Source organism: Oncorhynchus mykiss, chromosome 11, assembly GCF_013265735.2.
Source record: "Oncorhynchus mykiss isolate Arlee chromosome 11, USDA_OmykA_1.1, whole genome shotgun sequence".
In the NCBI taxonomy this organism is placed as follows: Eukaryota; Metazoa; Chordata; class Actinopteri; order Salmoniformes; family Salmonidae; genus Oncorhynchus; species Oncorhynchus mykiss.
In genome coordinates, this window is record NC_048575.1 from 6,141,226 (window position 1) to 6,159,140 (window position 17,915).

At 40.1% G+C, this 17,915-nt stretch overlaps 2 protein-coding genes across 18 annotated transcripts in view; one reads left to right on the forward strand and one right to left on the reverse strand.

Moving 5' to 3' along the window:
* Window positions 1–489: 489 nt before the first annotated feature.
* On the forward strand, window positions 490–6,858 carry LOC110535188 (decaprenyl-diphosphate synthase subunit 1). The gene is made up of 11 exons (XM_036934735.1): window positions 490–721; window positions 2,164–2,219; window positions 2,322–2,454; window positions 2,654–2,784; window positions 3,006–3,147; window positions 3,418–3,529; window positions 3,912–4,021; window positions 4,119–4,199; window positions 4,348–4,461; window positions 5,197–5,277; window positions 5,936–6,858. The coding sequence occupies exons 1-11, from the start codon at window positions 578–580 to the stop codon at window positions 6,074–6,076; spliced, it is 1,245 nt and encodes a 414-aa protein (XP_036790630.1). The 5' UTR covers window positions 490–577; the 3' UTR covers window positions 6,077–6,858.
* Window positions 6,859–7,140: 282 nt separating this feature from the next.
* Window positions 7,141–17,915, reverse strand: part of LOC110536535 (abl interactor 1) — a 113,299-nt gene continuing 102,524 nt past the window's right edge. For all 17 annotated transcript variants that reach the window (XM_036934717.1, XM_036934714.1, XM_036934713.1 and 14 more), the window contains 2 exons: window positions 9,428–9,613; window positions 7,141–9,197 (listed from right to left, as the gene is read on the reverse strand). In XM_036934717.1, coding sequence (XP_036790612.1) covers window positions 9,031–9,197; window positions 9,428–9,613 — 353 coding nt within the window. In that variant the 3' untranslated portion in view covers window positions 7,141–9,030. The remainder of the gene's footprint in view (window positions 9,198–9,427; window positions 9,614–17,915) is intronic.

Genomic DNA, 17,915 nt, shown 5'->3' on the forward strand with positions numbered 1-17,915 from the left:
CTGTCAATACAGCCCCCCTTTAATGTCCCCAGCACAAGGTGCACATGCATGCTGTTTAATTAGTTTCTTGATATGCCACACCTGTCAACTGGATGGATTATCTTGACAAATTATAAAATGCTCACTAACAGGGATGTAAACAAATTTGTGCACAACATTTTAGAGACATTTTTGTGTGTATGGAACATTTCTGGGATGTTTTATTTCAGTCGATGGAACATGGGACCAACACTTTACATGTTGTGCTTATTTTTGTTCAGTATGTGTGTATATTATATATGTGTATAGGTGTTTTTTTAAGAAAGATGTCATGACGGCTACGGTGCAATTAAGAATTAGCCCAAAAACACACAACCCGCGATCAATACATTTTCACCCGCAGCGTCGTTTTCAAAGTTACAAAAAAGAAATCCGGTAAACCGCGAACTTGGAAGGGCAACCCTGGTGGTTTCTGTACTGTACGTCTAGATGATTTTTACATTTTTAACGCCATGACGTCAACGAACGTCAATTTGCGCTCCTCCGCTGCCGGCGTCACGTTTTTTTAACCTGTTCCAGGGGATGTGTCTGGAGGAGCATGGCGTTACCGTGGAGGCACTGTTGGAGGTGGGCTACAGGCTCTACCCGTACGAATTTACTAGAAACCATATGCTCTTTTAATGGAAGTTCTGCTACCTCGTTGCTCCGAGGAACTGGAACCGCGACTGGCTCGGGAAATGAGGTAAGCTTTCACCGGGCGGGCTTGCTGTCACCTCGACGAAAGGTCAACCAGTAACTGATCTTATTGAATGAGTTACAGCTGGTTTAGTGTAGCTATGTTGGGCTTTAGTCCCGTTTATTTCTAGTTGTAGTAGCTAACTAAAACAATATTGTAATGAATGACATTACTTTTCTGGGTATAATGTTAGCTAAAGATGTGTTAGTTTGACAAGATTGTATTTCTAGCTGACAGTAACGTTAGCTGGTTTGTTATGTAGCTAAAGGTCAAGACACTGCATGCCACTTCAGGATTGCTATGTAACGATACTAAGTTTTGCACTTGATTTGTCTCACTAGGTGTTAACCCTATTCGGTTATCACTAGACAACTATCAGTGGGTAGCCTGCATTGGTCAAGTCTAACATTATGTGGTTCACTGCCTAACTAGAAGGTCCTCTCAACTAGACCTCGGTGTAGTTAACTCTGGCTCCTCTCAACTAGACCTCGGTGTAGTTAACTCTGGCTCCTCTCAACTAGACCTCGGTGTAGTTAACTCTGGCTCCTCTCAACTAGACCTCGGTGTAGTTGACTCTGGCTCCTCTCAACTAGACCTCGGTGTAGTTAACTCTGGCTCCTCTCAACTAGACCTCGGTGTAGTTAACTCTGGCTCCTCTCAACTAGACCTCGGTGTAGTTGACTCTGGCTCCTCTCAACTAGACCTCGGTGTAGTTAACTCTGGCTCCTCTCAACTAGACCTCGGTGTAGTTGACTCTGGCTCCTCTCAACTAGACCTCGGTGTAGTTAACTCTGGCTCCTCTCAACTAGACCTCGCTGTAGTTGACTCTGGCTCCTCTCAACTAGACCTCGGTGTAGTTGACTCTGGCTCCTCTCAACTAGACCTCGGTGTAGTTAACTCTGGCTCCTCTCAACTAGACCTCGGTGTAGTTAACTCTGGCTCCTCTCAACTAGACCTCGGTGTAGTTGACTCTGGCTCCTCTCAACTAGGCCTCGGTATAGTTGACTCTGGCTCCTCTCAACTAGACCTCGGTGTAGTTGACTCTGGCTCCTCTCAACTAGACCTCGGTGTAGTTGACTCTGGCTCCTCTCAACTAGACCTCGGTGTAGTTGACTCTGGCTCCTCTCAACTAGACCTCGGTGTAGTTGACTCTGGCTCCTCTCAACTAGACCTCGGTGTAGTTAACTCTGGCTCCTCTCAACTAGACCTCGCTGTAGTTGACTCTGGCTCCTCTCAACTAGACCTTGCTGTAGTTGACTCTGGCTCCTCTCAACTAGACCTCGGTGTAGTTGACTCTGGCTCCTCTCAACTAGACCTCGGTGTAGTTAGCTGTCCTTCAAAAACCGGAGTAAAAGCTTTAAATTCTCACCACTCACCTGACTCAAAGGTTACATGTGCTCATGTTGTGGCGCTCAGGTTTATTAATTTGTGACATTGATTTATTTCAGGGGCTGTCCTCAAGGACTGTACACGCAACCTCACTAGGCAACTCTATTCTGACAAGGTGAGTCTGAGATTTTATGTGTTGTATGCTGTAGATTGTTTAATGTGTTTGTGTGCATTTTAATTTACACGTGTGATTTAATTGACGTGTTTTTCCCTGTAGGCACAAATCAAAGTTGCTTTACCCTACACCGAAGCCTTGTTACTGCAAGAGGATACACAGCGATGCCAAGTTGAAGGACCCCTTCACTCTAGCCCAAAAAGACTTGAATCATTTGTACGACGATATCAAGAAGGTAAGTCATTTGAATGAGTCATCATTTAGTACGTTTTGAGATTGTTTTTCCGATGGAAAGTGCGCTGTAAATGTGATGTATTACTGTGACCGAGCATGGTGGCGTTCTTATTTAGCTCACCAGACTATTGTTAGTGATTTTTTATTTTTTTTTTCATAACATAACTGTGATTATATTTTGTATTTTCTGGGCGTCACAGGAACTTTTTGTGTCCAAATCAGAGCTGAAGTCCATATGTGACTACTATTTTGACGGGAAGGGCAAGGCTTTCCGACCCATGATAGTGGTGCTAATGGCCCGGGCCTGCAACAGTCACAGCAACCGAGACGGGTAAGACCTTATCCTGGGTGTAGCCTAGTCAACTAGGTAGGTAGGTTGTATGCATTACCAGGTATTTCACTTTTATTAACCTTGATTTAACCAGTTTAGAACAAATTACTGGGGAACTGTGGGTTAACTGCCTTGTTCAGAGGCAGAACTACAGATTTTTATCTTGTCAGCTCGGGGATTCGATCCAGCACTCTTTTTGTTTATTCCCTGTCTCTCTCTAGAGATCTGCTCCCAGGTCAGCGATCCATAGCTATGATCTCGGAGATGATCCACACTGCCAGCCTGGTCCACGACGACGTCATCGACGGCTCGGACAAGCGCAGGGGGAAGACCACTATCAACGAAGTGTGGGGCGAGAGAAAGGTTCGCCAGAGTCCTCCGAACGGGGGGGGGGGGGTTGTCTGTTAGCAGTAGCCAATCCTGTTGTCATACACGCACGACACTAAGCTACTCAACTGCAACATATGCAATTATGTTATTGAGAGAGGGGAAAAATGGTCATATGAAATGGCCCCAAGTTCTCTTGAAGGTGCAATATTATCACTTTTCTGTAATGCATGTTATGACAAACTAATTCACCCTTTAGTAGAAGTAAGATCATGTGACTGACTGTGTTCTCTAACTTATTCCCAGGCCATTTTAGCTGGAGACTTCATCCTCTCGGCAGCCTCCATGGCTCTGGCCCGTATCGGGAACAACACAGTGGTGTCAGTCCTGTCTCAGGTCACGGAGGATCTGGTGCGAGGTAAGGACACACGAGTCGGTCTCGTGATGAGGTAGCCCTGCCCGCGACTTCAAAATCAAGTGTCAACCTCGGAGGTAAATGACCTCTTGGCGTAATGGTGTCCTAACTATAGTTTCTCCCATGGGAGACCTTGGTTCAGATCCTGCCTGTGACACGTTGCACAATATATGCAGTCCATTTCAGTTTCGGACACCTTTGATTTGTATCTGTCTGTTACTGTATACCTATCAATCACCATTACCTGCTCCTTTACTATCTAGAGGTCGCGACGCTTCTGATTCTGCAAGGAGAAATTAATGTTTTTTTTGTTTAAGATTACCAAAGTGTATAGGTCTCTCTCTCTCTCTCTCTGTTCTCATTGACACATTTGCTGCTGTTCCAGGTGAATTCATGCAGCTGGGCTCCAAAGAGAACGAGAAGGAGAGATTCAAACACTACCTCGACAAGACGTTTAAGAAGACGGCCAGTCTCATCGCCAACAGTTGTAAAGCTGTATGTACGTTCCGTCAAACACGCGTAATGCAGACTTCCAGGAAGTCTTCGGGGGCACTCCTAGGTTTGTGTTGACTGGGTTCTTGTCCATTTCAAGGTATCCATTCTAGTGAACTCCGATCCAGAGGTTCATGAAATAGCCTTTCAGTATGGGAGGAACGTTGGCATCGCCTTCCAGGTACATTTCTAATATTTAGTTGTATGCCTCTTGAATCAATGGGTGCTGTTTTTAATCATTTAATGTGCTTATTTTTCCGTTTTTGTTTTGAGGAATGTATTTAACATTGAAATGTGTGTGTCTGTGTGTCTGTGTGTGTGTGTCCTAGCTGGTGGATGATGTGCTTGACTTCACAGCGTGTGCCAGCCAACTAGGAAAGCCTTCAGCTACAGACCTCAAGCTGGGTCTGGCCACCGGCCCCGTCCTGTTTGCCTGCCAACAGGTGTGTGTGTGTGTGTGTCTAAAGTAGTGCACTAAATAGGGCATAGGGTGCCATTTGGGATGTTGGCGTTTGACTCACTTGGTCACTGTCGAATTTTCTAATTTCTAGGTTGAATCGCAGTGACTGTTCAATATACATTGCGTGTACAAAACATTAGGAACACCTAATATTGAGTTGCACCCCCCTTTTCCCCTCCGAACAGCCTCAATTCGTCGGGGCGGGGGACTCTACAAGGTGTCGAAAGCGTTCCACAGGGATGCTGGCTCCATGTTGACTCCAATGTTTCCCACAGTTGTGTCATGTTGACTGGATGTCCTTCGAGTGGGGGACCATTCTGGATACACACGTGAAACGGTTGAGTGTGAAAAACCCAGCAGCGTTGCAGTTCTTGACACAAACTCGGTGTGCCTGGCACCTACTACCGTACTCTGTTCAAAAGCACGTCAATCTTTTGTCTCAAATGTCTCGAGGCTTAAACATCTTTCTTTAACCTGTCTCCTGCCCTTCATCTACACTGATTGGATATAACAAGTGACATCCAATAAGGGGTCAGAGCTTTCACCTGGTCAGTCTGTCATGGAAAGAGCGTTCTTAATATTTTGTACCCTCAGTGTCGATTTATTAAGCCAGGATAGTCCACTCAGTAACAATTGCTACTGTTTTCCAGGGAGTCCTGGCTTCACATAATGTCTGATTTGCGTAGTCTGTGACAGTGTCTTAACGCTCTCTCTCTAGTTTCCTGAGCTGCATGGTATGATCATGAGGCGGTTCAGCTCCAGTGGAGATGTCGCTCGTGCCTGGCAGTATGTCCAGGAGGTAAGAGACATTGGGGGTCGCTAGGTGGAGGGACGTCAGGGACATTTGGGGGGGGGGGTCGCTACGTGGAGGGACGTCAGGGACATTTGGGGGGGGGGGGGGGTCGCTACGTGGAGGGACGTCAGGGACATTTGGGGGGGGGGGGGGTCGCTACGTGGAGGGACGTCAGGGACATTTGGGGGGGGGGGGGGGTCGCTAGGTGGAGGGACGTCAGGGACATTTGGGGGGGGGGGGGTCGCTAGGTGGAGGGACGTCAGGGACATTTGGGGGGGGGGGGTCGCTAGGTGGAGGGACGTCAGGGACATTTGGGGGGGGGGGGTCGCTAGGTGGAGGGACGTCAGGGACATTTGGGGGGGGGGGGTCGCTAGGTGGAGGGACGTCAGGGACATTTGGGGGGGGGGGGTCGCTAGGTGGAGGGACGTCAGGGACATTTGGGGGGGGGGGGTCGCTAGGTGGAGGGACGTCAGGGACATTTGGGGGGGGGGGGTCGCTAGGTGGAGGGACGTCAGGGACATTTGGGGGGGGGGGTCGCTAGGTGGAGGGACGTCAGAATATTAACGCGGTATAGAAATACTATTGGACCTATGATCATGTAGCAATTACAACTGACCTGTTTAGAAAGCACCCTGACTCACCCTCCTGTTTGTCCTTTCCTCAGAGTGAGGGTGTGGATCAGACCAACTACCTGGCCCAGCACTACTGCCAAGAGGCGATCCGGCAGATCAGCTTGCTCAGGCCCTCTCTGGAGCGGGACGCCCTTATCAGGCTCACCCAGATGGTCCTTACCCGTGACAAGTGAGACCCCACTCGTCACTTCAGGCAGCTACTTGTACCTGTGAAAGGCCACCTCATTGGGAGATGTTGATGGGTGGTTTCATCAGTGATATTCACAGTGGGTCCTGATGGAGCACTGTTTATGCAGTTTTTTTTGTGTTAACTAAGATAAAGGTGGAACTAAACTGTGCATACACAGGTTCTTCAGGACTGAGTTCTGAGATGCACAGCTTCACATTACCTATGTCTTCTTCCTTTCCTCTGGGGATAACACTGAAGGGGTCACAGAACAAAGAATGTTATTGACGTCGGGGGGTTTTCAATGCCGGTCCTGCAGGAACCCCCCCCCCCCTCCCCGGTTTCTGAATCAACCCCCATCTTTTCTTCAAAGCGATTTAAAATGGCATGTCAGTGAGGATTTGACACAGAGCATCCAAGATCATTGTTAAAAAAATAAATGTAAAAAAATCACTGAATTATTTAATATTCACTGTGTACTGTAACTGCAACGCCCCCCCACCACGTTGAACTGGCAGATTGTATTTGGTCATCAACGGCAGTTGACATTGCTCTCAAGGTTTGGGACGGCATGGCCACTGCAGAATCATTTTAATTCCACGATGAGACCGAAGATGTAGTATCATTGTGATATAGGTTGTGTGTGTGAAGACATTGCTCGAAGAGCCGTCCGTACCGCACAAATGCCAAACTTTTGTCCTGGTGACTCGTACCAATTTAGAGATGCTTCCTGTAATCGAGGCCTTAACATCCACAATCACTGTACTCAAATTAAAACACGTTTATTTATTTTTGAAGTCAAGTCTATCCTTTTTGTTTTCATTCTCAATCACCACACCACTAGGTTGTATATGTAGGAGAATGGTTTATTATAAAAGGCTGTACATACAAAAAAAAATTAACATATATACACATTAAGGGCGGAGCTTTGATATTGCAACCCATTGAGTTGGAACACTTGTCTATGTTGACTATAACAAGGCATTAGCTGCTATATACTGAAGGGGTTAAACGCAGTGAACTTCCACGGACAGGAAAGACGTATCATGTAGGAACTGGAACCTTTTTATCAAACCAATGACAACACCAACCTGAATTGTCATGGCTGGATCGATAGTCGAACGTAATTCCTAAGAGATGGAGGGGGAGGAGCCTACAGCCATAGATGAGTATGGACGAAATGGCCGGGGTCACTTTGGAACAATGAAAGAACTTAACCAGACCTGAGTTATGAAACCAAACCATTATGGGTTAAAAACTATGACTGTTCTAAAGCGATGTGATCTAGGTGAAGACTATGAGATGTCATGTTGATCACCATTATCACAGGATAGTCAAATGGCAACTTTTTTTTTTTTTCAATAACACCATGACTAAACAGTTTTGAAAACTAAGCCCACGAAAACGGCATGAAGAACAATGGATCATAATACTGTTCACATTATATACTTTGATCCCCAAAACATACCTACAGATAAATCATTTAGTTCAGATTAGACATGTACGTTTCTTAAAATGGACGTGGAACTCTAGTGAAAAGGGGTTACAAAAAAAAGTTACAAACTGGGGAGTCACGACATAATGGTGTTGCGTTACCAGATGAAAGAATTTATCATGTAAATGGAATATTCTTAAAAACAAAACCAAGTCGTCCCAGAATGCCTTTTGTGTCTAGACAATTTAAAAAGCCTAAATTGAATGTAAGTATTACAACCAAAATGGAAGCATAATTAAAGAAGTTTTAGATTTTGCTTTACGCTCAGACTTCAGGAATGACTGAAAATAAAAGGTTTTGTTATTCATAAAAATCAAAATAAGATTTAAAATGTAATACCCAACATGCATCAGGCTTCTGATAACTTTTGTAGTTTTTGTTTGTTAAATCATAAAATAAAGTGTTTTAAATGAATTAATCAAATGCGTTATCTAAATATTGAACAATTTGGGCAACAGAGGCAGAATAGGGCAGTTTGAAGCTTTGGAGACGTCCAGGGGATGACTGGCAGGATGGGCGAGGGGGTGGGTCTGACCAAGGGGGAGGTCATTCATGTTTGTTAAAATGTGTGTATGTAAATGTTGAGTTGTCAATAAGTTTTTGTATTGTCAAAAAAGTAAAATTAAGTAAATCAAACAGAATATTCTGTAGGACATTCGCATGTGTGTGTGTGTGTGGTAAGTAGCCTGCTTGAGATACTGCGATTGACATTCACTGAATTCACACTACAGGCACCCAACAGGCTGCAGCTCACATTTATATACAATTTAACAGAAAGTAGCACTTCCACTTGAAGGTCTACACAAGATCGCCTAATGTTTACATAGGCATTACACATGCCGTCTGACAGACATCGTCTCCATTTAGCATACTACTCGTGATACACTCATAAAGACATTAACACTTCATAAGTGCATGAGAAATGTGTAGTTCAGTAGATGAATAGTTGGGTCAGATGTTATGTCGTGCATATGTAAACAGGAAGAACGCGTAAAAGGCAGGATGTCCTTCAGCTAACGTTACCCTGGTCTCAAAGGAGGTCGGTGTCACCTTAATTGGGTAGACTGGGCGTGTGGTAATGGCTGGAGCGGAATCAGTGGAATGGTATCAAACACATGGTTTTTCGGACGCTATTACATTTGCTCCGTTCCAGCTATTGCTATGAGCCCGTCGTTCCCCTCCGCTGCCTACACTGCCTGGTCTTTGAAAACATCCCTACATCACAGCCCTTGTGAGTACATCATCAGCCTTGTCCTATTCATTCTTTATATACTTTATACCCCTCAACCCACCCACAACACCACCAACAACAAAATAAAGTAAATAGATATTTTGTATTTTGATTTATTTGCAATTAGTAAGAGACCAAACATTCTGTCATATCCAAAAGCACTTCCCTATGCTTCGTAAGGTCACACGTCTGTAGTAGAAGCACAATAGAGTGCAGTAGGGTCCCTCCAGTCAGCTTAGTGCATGACGGACTCTACGTAGTTGCCGGGGAACAGGCCCGTGACTCCGCTACTGATTCCCTCGAACCAGCCATCATCGTTCTTCTTAATGATGTAGATGATGGCTCCCTCCATGAAGCTCAGCTCATCGTTTTTATCCGCAGTGTAGTCGTAGATGGCCACCACTGGAGAGAGGAGGGGAAAATCGTCAGAGGGAGAGAGAGATACTTAGCAAACTGGATTAGGATGCAACGGGTAAGAAATAGTTGCCTGAAGATTTAACAAATTTACTGAGTGTCAAAATGTGCTTAAGTAGTTGACTGGTTCAGCTTAGTTTTAAATAAATCTGTGTGAATTGTATGGTAGGAAGGAGAAGTGAAATGGAGTGGTGTCGGTATTGAGCCCTGAGGAACACCTTTCTGCATGTAGCTCTTGGGCGCCCACTGGGGGTCTCCATCAGCATACGAGTCGCTGTACTGAACTACAGCCGCTTCCTCTTCCTCGTAGTCAACTGGTGGCGGTGGAGGAGGGGGAGGAGCTTCATCAAACATGGGCAGGTCATCGGGCGGAGGAGGGGGAGGCGGAGTAGGGGTGTCCGCAACTGCCAAATGGCGATGAGGTAAAGGAAGGGGAGAGAGAACGAGATTAGGAACGCTGCCTGAAACTGGGAGAAACAGTACAATAGTACATTACATTTGGGCTTCGCATGCCACCAAGCCCAACAGTAGAGAAAACCACGCAAAAACCATGCAATCGTGAGAAGAGCAACATGCAGTGGTGTTTGTATGCCAGGCACCGATGGTTAGTCGGTCAAGGACCAAATAAAATGCAAGACAGCGAGTTGTCGGCATGCTGATTTTTTTTTTTTTTGTTGACCTTTCTTGATTTTTGACCTGAGATTCGTTCCTCCAGGTCACTTGTTAAGAGATGTCATTTGGTTACACGCGTCTTTGCCACCAGGGTAATGCTGCTCTTGTTTTGAACATTCTATTTCCATTGTCTTCCCATTACATTTGAATTCTCGTCTGGTGTTTAGTGTACAAGTACCATTATACAGTTCGCACGGCAGTAGAGAACTTGTGACTATCCTAGAGGGTATTGCAGCTCTATAACCATAAACACACACACGGGTCCAATCCCAAATCGACCCTTAAACCATATGCACCTTATGCACTTGAGGATTTGATTGGAATAAGCTATATGGTGATACTTCCACCTAGCCTATCAGAGTACAAGGTGGAGCTACCACCAGATTGCCTGTACCTGTAAAATCTTCTAAAGATCTCCACAAGTGTGCCCTGCGCTGAGAGCACCATTTGGAAGTGGCCCATCCAGAGCTGCAACTAGTTTCAGTAGAGGGCAGCAGAGAACCCTGTCCTCCTATCAGTCATGTTCCAAAGTAACAACCCTGCTCCAATTTTATATGACACCTTGTGACCCAAGTCCAAGGAAAAATGTATTTGACATTTTTTTTCAGGGGAGATTTCGTAACACTTTGCTTCTGTAAATTATTAAAGAATAATTCCTAGAAATGAGTACACCGTAATAAACTGCAGCCTGAATAGTCGGTACGGACCTCTGAATCAGACTCTACATTTGTAAACGTGAATCTGATCGTGGAGGCTTACCTGCATAAATCACACATGACCATTTCTGTACTTGTACCAAAGGGGAATTAAGAGCTCAGATATTCCCAAGGTTGTTGTTAATCAGAGGATGATATGCCACAATGCCATCAACACCCAGGGTACTAAGATGAGTGTGGTTCTGTTTTACTCTTTCGACTGGAAATGACAGCCTTCGTACTGTTAAGAAACAGCTATGAAATGGTGTTACTTTAATTCTGCCAGTAGCATAAATCTGTTTAACACAGACATAAATCTATCTTAACAATTGCATGCTAAGCTTCTTTAGAGTTACATGAAAGCATGCAGACTATTTCTCTGTTGATCACACAGTACACACAATATGTTTACATATGTTTAGTCCTTCAATATGTTTAGTCCTGTTTAGTCCTTCCATATGTTTAGTCCTGTTTAGTCCTTCAATATGTTTAGTCCTGTTTAGTCCTTCAATATGTTTAGTCCTTCAATATATTTAGTCCTGTTTAGTCCTGTTTAGTCCTTCAATATGTTTAGTCCTTCAATATGTTTAGTCCTTCAATATGTTTAGTCCTGTTTAGTCCATCAATATGTTTAGTCCTTCAATATGTTTAGTCCTGTTTAGTCCTTCAATATGTTTAGTCCTTCAATATGGTTTAGTCCTTCAATATGTTTAGTCCTTCAATATGTTTAGTCCTTCAATATGTTTAGTCCTTCAATATGTTTAGTCCTTCAATATGTTTAGACCTTCAATATGTTTAGTCCTTCAATATGTTTAGTCCTTCAATATGTTTAGACCTGTTTAGTCCTTCAATATGTTTAGTCCTGTTTAGTCCTTCAATATGTTTAGTCCTGTTTAGTCCTTCAATATGTTTAGTCCTTCAATATGTTTAGTCCTGTTTAGTCCTTCAATATGTTTAGACCTTCAATATGTTTAGTCCTGTTTAGTCCTTCAATATGTTTAGTCCTGTTTAGACCTTCAATATGTTTAGTCCTTCAATATGTTTAGACCTGTTTAGTCCTTCAATATGTTTAGTCCTGTTTAGTCCTTCAATATGTTTAGTCCTGTTTAGTCCTTCAATATGTTTAGTCCTGTTTAGTCCTTCAATATGTTTAGTCCTTCAATATGTTTAGTCCCTCAATATGTTTAGTCCCTCAATATGTTTAGTCCCTCAATATGTTTAGTCCTGTTTAGTTCTTCAATATGTTTAGTCCTGTTTAGTCCTGTTTAGTCCTTCAATATGGTTTAGTCCTTCAATATGTTTAGTCCTTCAATATGTTTAGTCCTTCAATATGTTTAGACCTTCAATATGTTTAGTCCTGTTTAGTCCTGTTTAGTCCTTCAATATGTTTAGTCCTGTTAAGTCCTTCAATATGTTTAGTCCTTCAATATATTTAGTCCTGTTTAGTCCTTCAATATGTTTAGTCCTGTTTAGTCCTTCAATTTGTTTAGTCCTGTTTAGTCCTGTTTAGTCCTTCAATATGTTTAGTCCTTCAATATGTTTAGTCCTTCAATATGGTTTAGTCCTTCAATATGTTTAGTCCTTCAATATGTTTAGTCCTTCAATATGTTTAGTCCTTCAATATGTTTAGTCCTTCAATATGTTTAGTCCTTCAATATCTTTAGATCTTCAATATGTTTAGTCCTTCAATATGTTTAGACCTGTTTAGTCCTTCAATATGTTTAGTCCTGTTTAGTCCTTCAATATGTTTAGTCCTGTTTAGTCCTTCAATATGTTTAGTCCTGTTTAGTCCTTCAATATATTTAGACCTTCAATATGTTTAGACCTGTTTAGTCCTTCAATATGTTTAGACCTTCAATATGTTTAGACCTGTTTAGTCCTTCAATATGTTTAGTCCTGTTTAGTCCTTCAATATGTTTAGTCCCTCAATATGTTTAGTCCCTCAATATGTTTAGACCTTCAATATGTTTAGTCCTGTTTAGTCCTTCAATATGTTTAGTCCTGTTTAGTCCTGTTTAGTCCTTCAATATGTTTAGTCCTGTTTAGTCCTTCAATATGTTTAGTCCTTCAATATGTTTAGTCCTGTTTAGTCCTTCAATATGTTTAGACCTTCAATATGTTTAGACCTGTTTAGTCCTTCAATATGTTTAGACCTTCAATATGTTTAGACCTGTTTAGTCCTTCAATATGTTTAGTCCTGTTTAGTCCTTCAATATGTTTAGTCCTGTTTAGTCCTTCAATATGTTTAGACCTTCAATATGTTTAGACCTGTTTAGTCCTTCAATATGTTTAGACCTTCAATATGTTTAGACCTGTTTAGTCCTTCAATATGTTTAGTCCTGTTTAGTCCTTCAATATGTTTAGTCCTGTTTAGTCCTTCAATATGTTTAGTCCTTCAACATGTTTAGACCTTCAATATGTTTAGACCTGTTTAGTCCTTCAATATGTTTAGTCCTTCAATATGTTTAGTCCTGTTTAGTCCTTCAATATGTTTAGTCCTGTTTAGTCCTTCAATATGTTTAGTCCTTCAATATGTTTAGTCCCTCAATATGTTTAGTCCCTCAATATGTTTAGTCCTTCAATATGTTTAGACCTGTTTAGTCCTTCAATATGTTTAGTCCTGTTTAGTCCTTCAATATGTTTAGTCCTGTTTAGTCCTTCAATATGTTTAGACCTTCAATATGTTTAGACCTGTTTAGTCCTTCAATATGTTTAGACCTTCAATATGTTTAGACCTGTTTAGTCCTTCAATATGTTTAGTCCTGTTTAGTCCTTCAATATGTTTAGTCCTGTTTAGTCCTGTTTAGTCCTTCAATATGTTTAGTCCTGTTTAGTCCTTCAATATGTTTAGTCCTGTTTAGTCCTTCAATATGTTTAGTCCTTCAATATGTTTAGTCCTGTTTAGTCCTTCAATATGTTTAGACCTTCAATATGTTTAGACCTGTTTAGTCCTTCAATATGTTTAGTCCTTCAATATGTTTAGTCCTGTTTAGTCCTTCAATATGTTTAGTCCTGTTTAGTCCTTCAATATGTTTAGTCCTTCAATATGTTTAGTCCCTCAATATGTTTAGTCCCTCAATATGTTTAGTCCTTCAATATGTTTAGACCTTCAATATGTTTAGACCTGTTTAGTCCTTCAATATGTTTAGTCCTGTTTAGTCCTTCAATATGTTTAGTCCTGTTTAGTCCTTCAATATGTTTAGACCTTCAATATGTTTAGACCTGTTTAGTCCTTCAATATGTTTAGACCTTCAATATGTTTAGACCTGTTCAGTCCTTCAATATGTTTAGTCCTGTTTAGTCCTTCAATATGTTTAGTCCTGTTTAGTCCTGTTTAGTCCTTCAATATGTTTAGTCCTGTTTAGTCCTTCAATATGTTTAGTCCTTCAATATGTTTAGTCCTGTTTAGTCCTTCAATATGTTTAGACCTTCAATATGTTTAGACCTGTTTAGTCCTTCAATATGTTTAGTCCTTCAATATGTTTAGTCCTGTTTAGTCCTTCAATATGTTTAGTCCTGTTTAGTCCTTCAATATATTTAGTCCTGTTTAGTCCTTCAATATGTTTAGTCCTTCAATATGTTTAGTCCCTCAATATGTTTAGTCACTCAATATGTTTAGACCTTCAATATGTTTAGTCCTGTTTAGTCCTTCAATATGTTTAGTCCTGTTTAGTCCTGTTTAGTCCTTCATTATGTTTAGTCCTGTTTAGTCCTTCAATATGTTTAGTCCTGTTTAGTGTTTCAATATGTTTAGTCCTTCAATATGTTTAGTCCTTCAATATGTTTAGTCCTTCAATATGTTTAGTCCTGTTTAGTCCTTCAATATGTTTAGTCCTGTTTAGTCCTTCAATATGTTTAGTCCTTCAATATGTTTAGTCCTGTTTAGTCCTTCAATATGTTTAGACCTTCAATATGTTTAGACCTGTTTAGTCCTTCAATATGTTTAGTCCTTCAATATGTTTAGTCCTGTTTAGTCCTTCAATATGTTTAGTCCTGTTTAGTCCTTCAATATGTTTAGTCCTGTTTAGTCCTTCAATATGTTTAGTCCTTCAATATGTTTAGTCCCTCAATATGTTTAGTCACTCAATATGTTTAGACCTTCAATATGTTTAGTCCTGTTTAGTCCTGTTTAGTCCTTCAATATGTTTAGTCCTGTTTAGTCCTTCAATATGTTTAGTCCTTCAATATGTTTAGTCCTTCAATATGTTTAGTCCTTCAATATGTTTAGTCCTGTTTAGTCCTTCAATATGTTTAGTCCTTCAATATGGTTTAGTCCTTCAATATGTTTAGTCCTTCAATATGTTTAGTCCTTCAATATGTTTAGTCCTTCAATATGTTTAGTCCTTCAATATGTTTAGACCTGTTTAGTCCTTCAATATGTTTAGTCCTTCAATATGTTTAGTCCTTCAATATGTTTAGTCCTTCAATATGTTTAGTCCTTCAATATGTTTAGACCTGTTTAGTCCTTCAATATGTTTAGTCCTGTTTAGTCCTTCAATATGTTTAGTCCTGTTTAGTCCTTCAATATGTTTAGTCCTTCAATATGTTTAGTCCTGTTTAGTCCTTCAATATGTTTAGACCTTCAATATGTTTAGACTTTCAATATGTTTAGACCTGTTTAGTCCTTCAATATGTTTAGTCCTGTTTAGGGTTTCAATATGTTTAGTCCTGTTTAGACCTTCAATATGTTTAGTCCTTCAATATGTTTAGACCTTCAATATGTTTAGACCTGTTTAGTCCTTCAATATGTTTAGTCCTGTTTAGTCCTTCAATATGTTTAGTCCTGTTTAGTCCTTCAATATGTTTAGTCCTGTTTAGTCCTTCAATATGGTTTAGTCCTTCAATATGTTTAGTCCTTCAATATGTTTAGTCCTTCAATATGTTTAGACCTTCAATATGTTTAGTCCTGTTTAGTCCTGTTTAGTCCTTCAATATGTTTAGTCCTGTTAAGTCCTTCAATATGTTTAGTCCTTCAATATGTTTAGTCCTGTTTAGTCCTGTTTAGTCCTTCAATATGTTTAGTCCTGTTTAGTCCTTCAATATGTTTAGTCCTGTTTAGTCCTTCAATATGGTTTAGTCCTTCAATATGTTTAGTCCTTCAATATGTTTAGTCCTTCAATATGTTTAGTCCTTCAATATGTTTAGTCCTTCAATATGTTTAGTCCTTCAATATGTTTAGTCCTTCAATATGTTTAGACCTTCAATATGTTTAGACCTGTTTAGTCCTTCAATATGTTTAGTCCTGTTTAGTCCTTCAATATGTTTAGTCCTGTTTAGTCCTTCAATATGTTTAGTCCTGTTTAGTCCTTCAATATGTTTAGACCTTCAATATGTTTAGACCTGTTTAGTCCTTCAATATGTTTAGACCTTCAATATGTTTAGACCTGTTTAGTCCTTCAATATGTTTAGTCCTGTTTAGTCCTTCAATATGTTTAGTCCTGTTTAGTCCTTCAATATGTTTAGACCTTCAATATGTTTAGTCCTGTTTAGTCCTTCAATATGTTTAGTCCTGTTTAGTCCTTCAATATGTTTAGTCCTGTTTAGTCCTTCAATATGTTTAGTCCTTCAATATGTTTAGTCCCTCAATATGTTTAGTCCCTCAATATGTTTAGACCTTCAATATGTTTAGTCCTTCAATATGTTTAGACCTGTTTAGTCCTTCAATATGTTTAGTCCTGTTTAGTCCTTCAATATGTTTAGTCCTGTTTAGTCCTTCAATATGTTTAGTCCTGTTTAGTCCTTCAATATGTTTAGTCCTTCAATATGTTTAGTCCCTCAATATGTTTAGTCCCTCAATATGTTTAGTCCCTCAATATGTTTAGTCCTGTTTAGTTCTTCAATATGTTTAGTCCTGTTTAGTCCTGTTTAGTCCTTCAATATGGTTTAGTCCTTCAATATGTTTAGTCCTTCAATATGTTTAGTCCTTCAATATGTTTAGACCTTCAATATGTTTAGTCCTGTTTAGTCCTGTTTAGTCCTTCAATATGTTTAGTCCTGTTAAGTCCTTCAATATGTTTAGTCCTTCAATATATTTAGTCCTGTTTAGTCCTTCAATATGTTTAGTCCTGTTTAGTCCTTCAATTTGTTTAGTCCTGTTTAGTCCTGTTTAGTCCTTCAATATGTTTAGTCCTTCAATATGTTTAGTCCTTCAATATGGTTTAGTCCTTCAATATGTTTAGTCCTTCAATATGTTTAGTCCTTCAATATGTTTAGTCCTTCAATATGTTTAGTCCTTCAATATGTTTAGTCCTTCAATATCTTTAGATCTTCAATATGTTTAGTCCTTCAATATGTTTAGACCTGTTTAGTCCTTCAATATGTTTAGTCCTGTTTAGTCCTTCAATATGTTTAGTCCTGTTTAGTCCTTCAATATGTTTAGTCCTGTTTAGTCCTTCAATATATTTAGACCTTCAATATGTTTAGACCTGTTTAGTCCTTCAATATGTTTAGACCTTCAATATGTTTAGACCTGTTTAGTCCTTCAATATGTTTAGTCCTGTTTAGTCCTTCAATATGTTTAGTCCCTCAATATGTTTAGTCCCTCAATATGTTTAGACCTTCAATATGTTTAGTCCTGTTTAGTCCTTCAATATGTTTAGTCCTGTTTAGTCCTGTTTAGTCCTTCAATATGTTTAGTCCTGTTTAGTCCTTCAATATGTTTAGTCCTTCAATATGTTTAGTCCTGTTTAGTCCTTCAATATGTTTAGACCTTCAATATGTTTAGACCTGTTTAGTCCTTCAATATGTTTAGACCTTCAATATGTTTAGACCTGTTTAGTCCTTCAATATGTTTAGTCCTGTTTAGTCCTTCAATATGTTTAGTCCTGTTTAGTCCTTCAATATGTTTAGACCTTCAATATGTTTAGACCTGTTTAGTCCTTCAATATGTTTAGACCTTCAATATGTTTAGACCTGTTTAGTCCTTCAATATGTTTAGTCCTGTTTAGTCCTTCAATATGTTTAGTCCTGTTTAGTCCTTCAATATGTTTAGTCCTTCAACATGTTTAGACCTTCAATATGTTTAGACCTGTTTAGTCCTTCAATATGTTTAGTCCTTCAATATGTTTAGTCCTGTTTAGTCCTTCAATATGTTTAGTCCTGTTTAGTCCTTCAATATGTTTAGTCCTTCAATATGTTTAGTCCCTCAATATGTTTAGTCCCTCAATATGTTTAGTCCTTCAATATGTTTAGACCTTCAATATGTTTAGACCTGTTTAGTCCTTCAATATGTTTAGTCCTGTTTAGTCCTTCAATATGTTTAGTCCTGTTTAGTCCTTCAATATGTTTAGACCTTCAATATGTTTAGACCTGTTTAGTCCTTCAATATGTTTAGACCTTC

Coding starts and splice junctions, on each gene's coding strand:
- LOC110535188 (XM_036934735.1), top strand. CDS start 578: ATGGCGTTACCGTGGAGGCACTGTTGGAGGTGGGCTACAGGCTCTACC. Junction 2,455..2,653: donor TGTACGACGATATCAAGAAG/GTAAGTCATTTG, acceptor TGGGCGTCACAG/GAACTTTTTGTGTCCAAATC. Junction 5,278..5,935: donor CCTGGCAGTATGTCCAGGAG/GTAAGAGACATT, acceptor TCCTTTCCTCAG/AGTGAGGGTGTGGATCAGAC.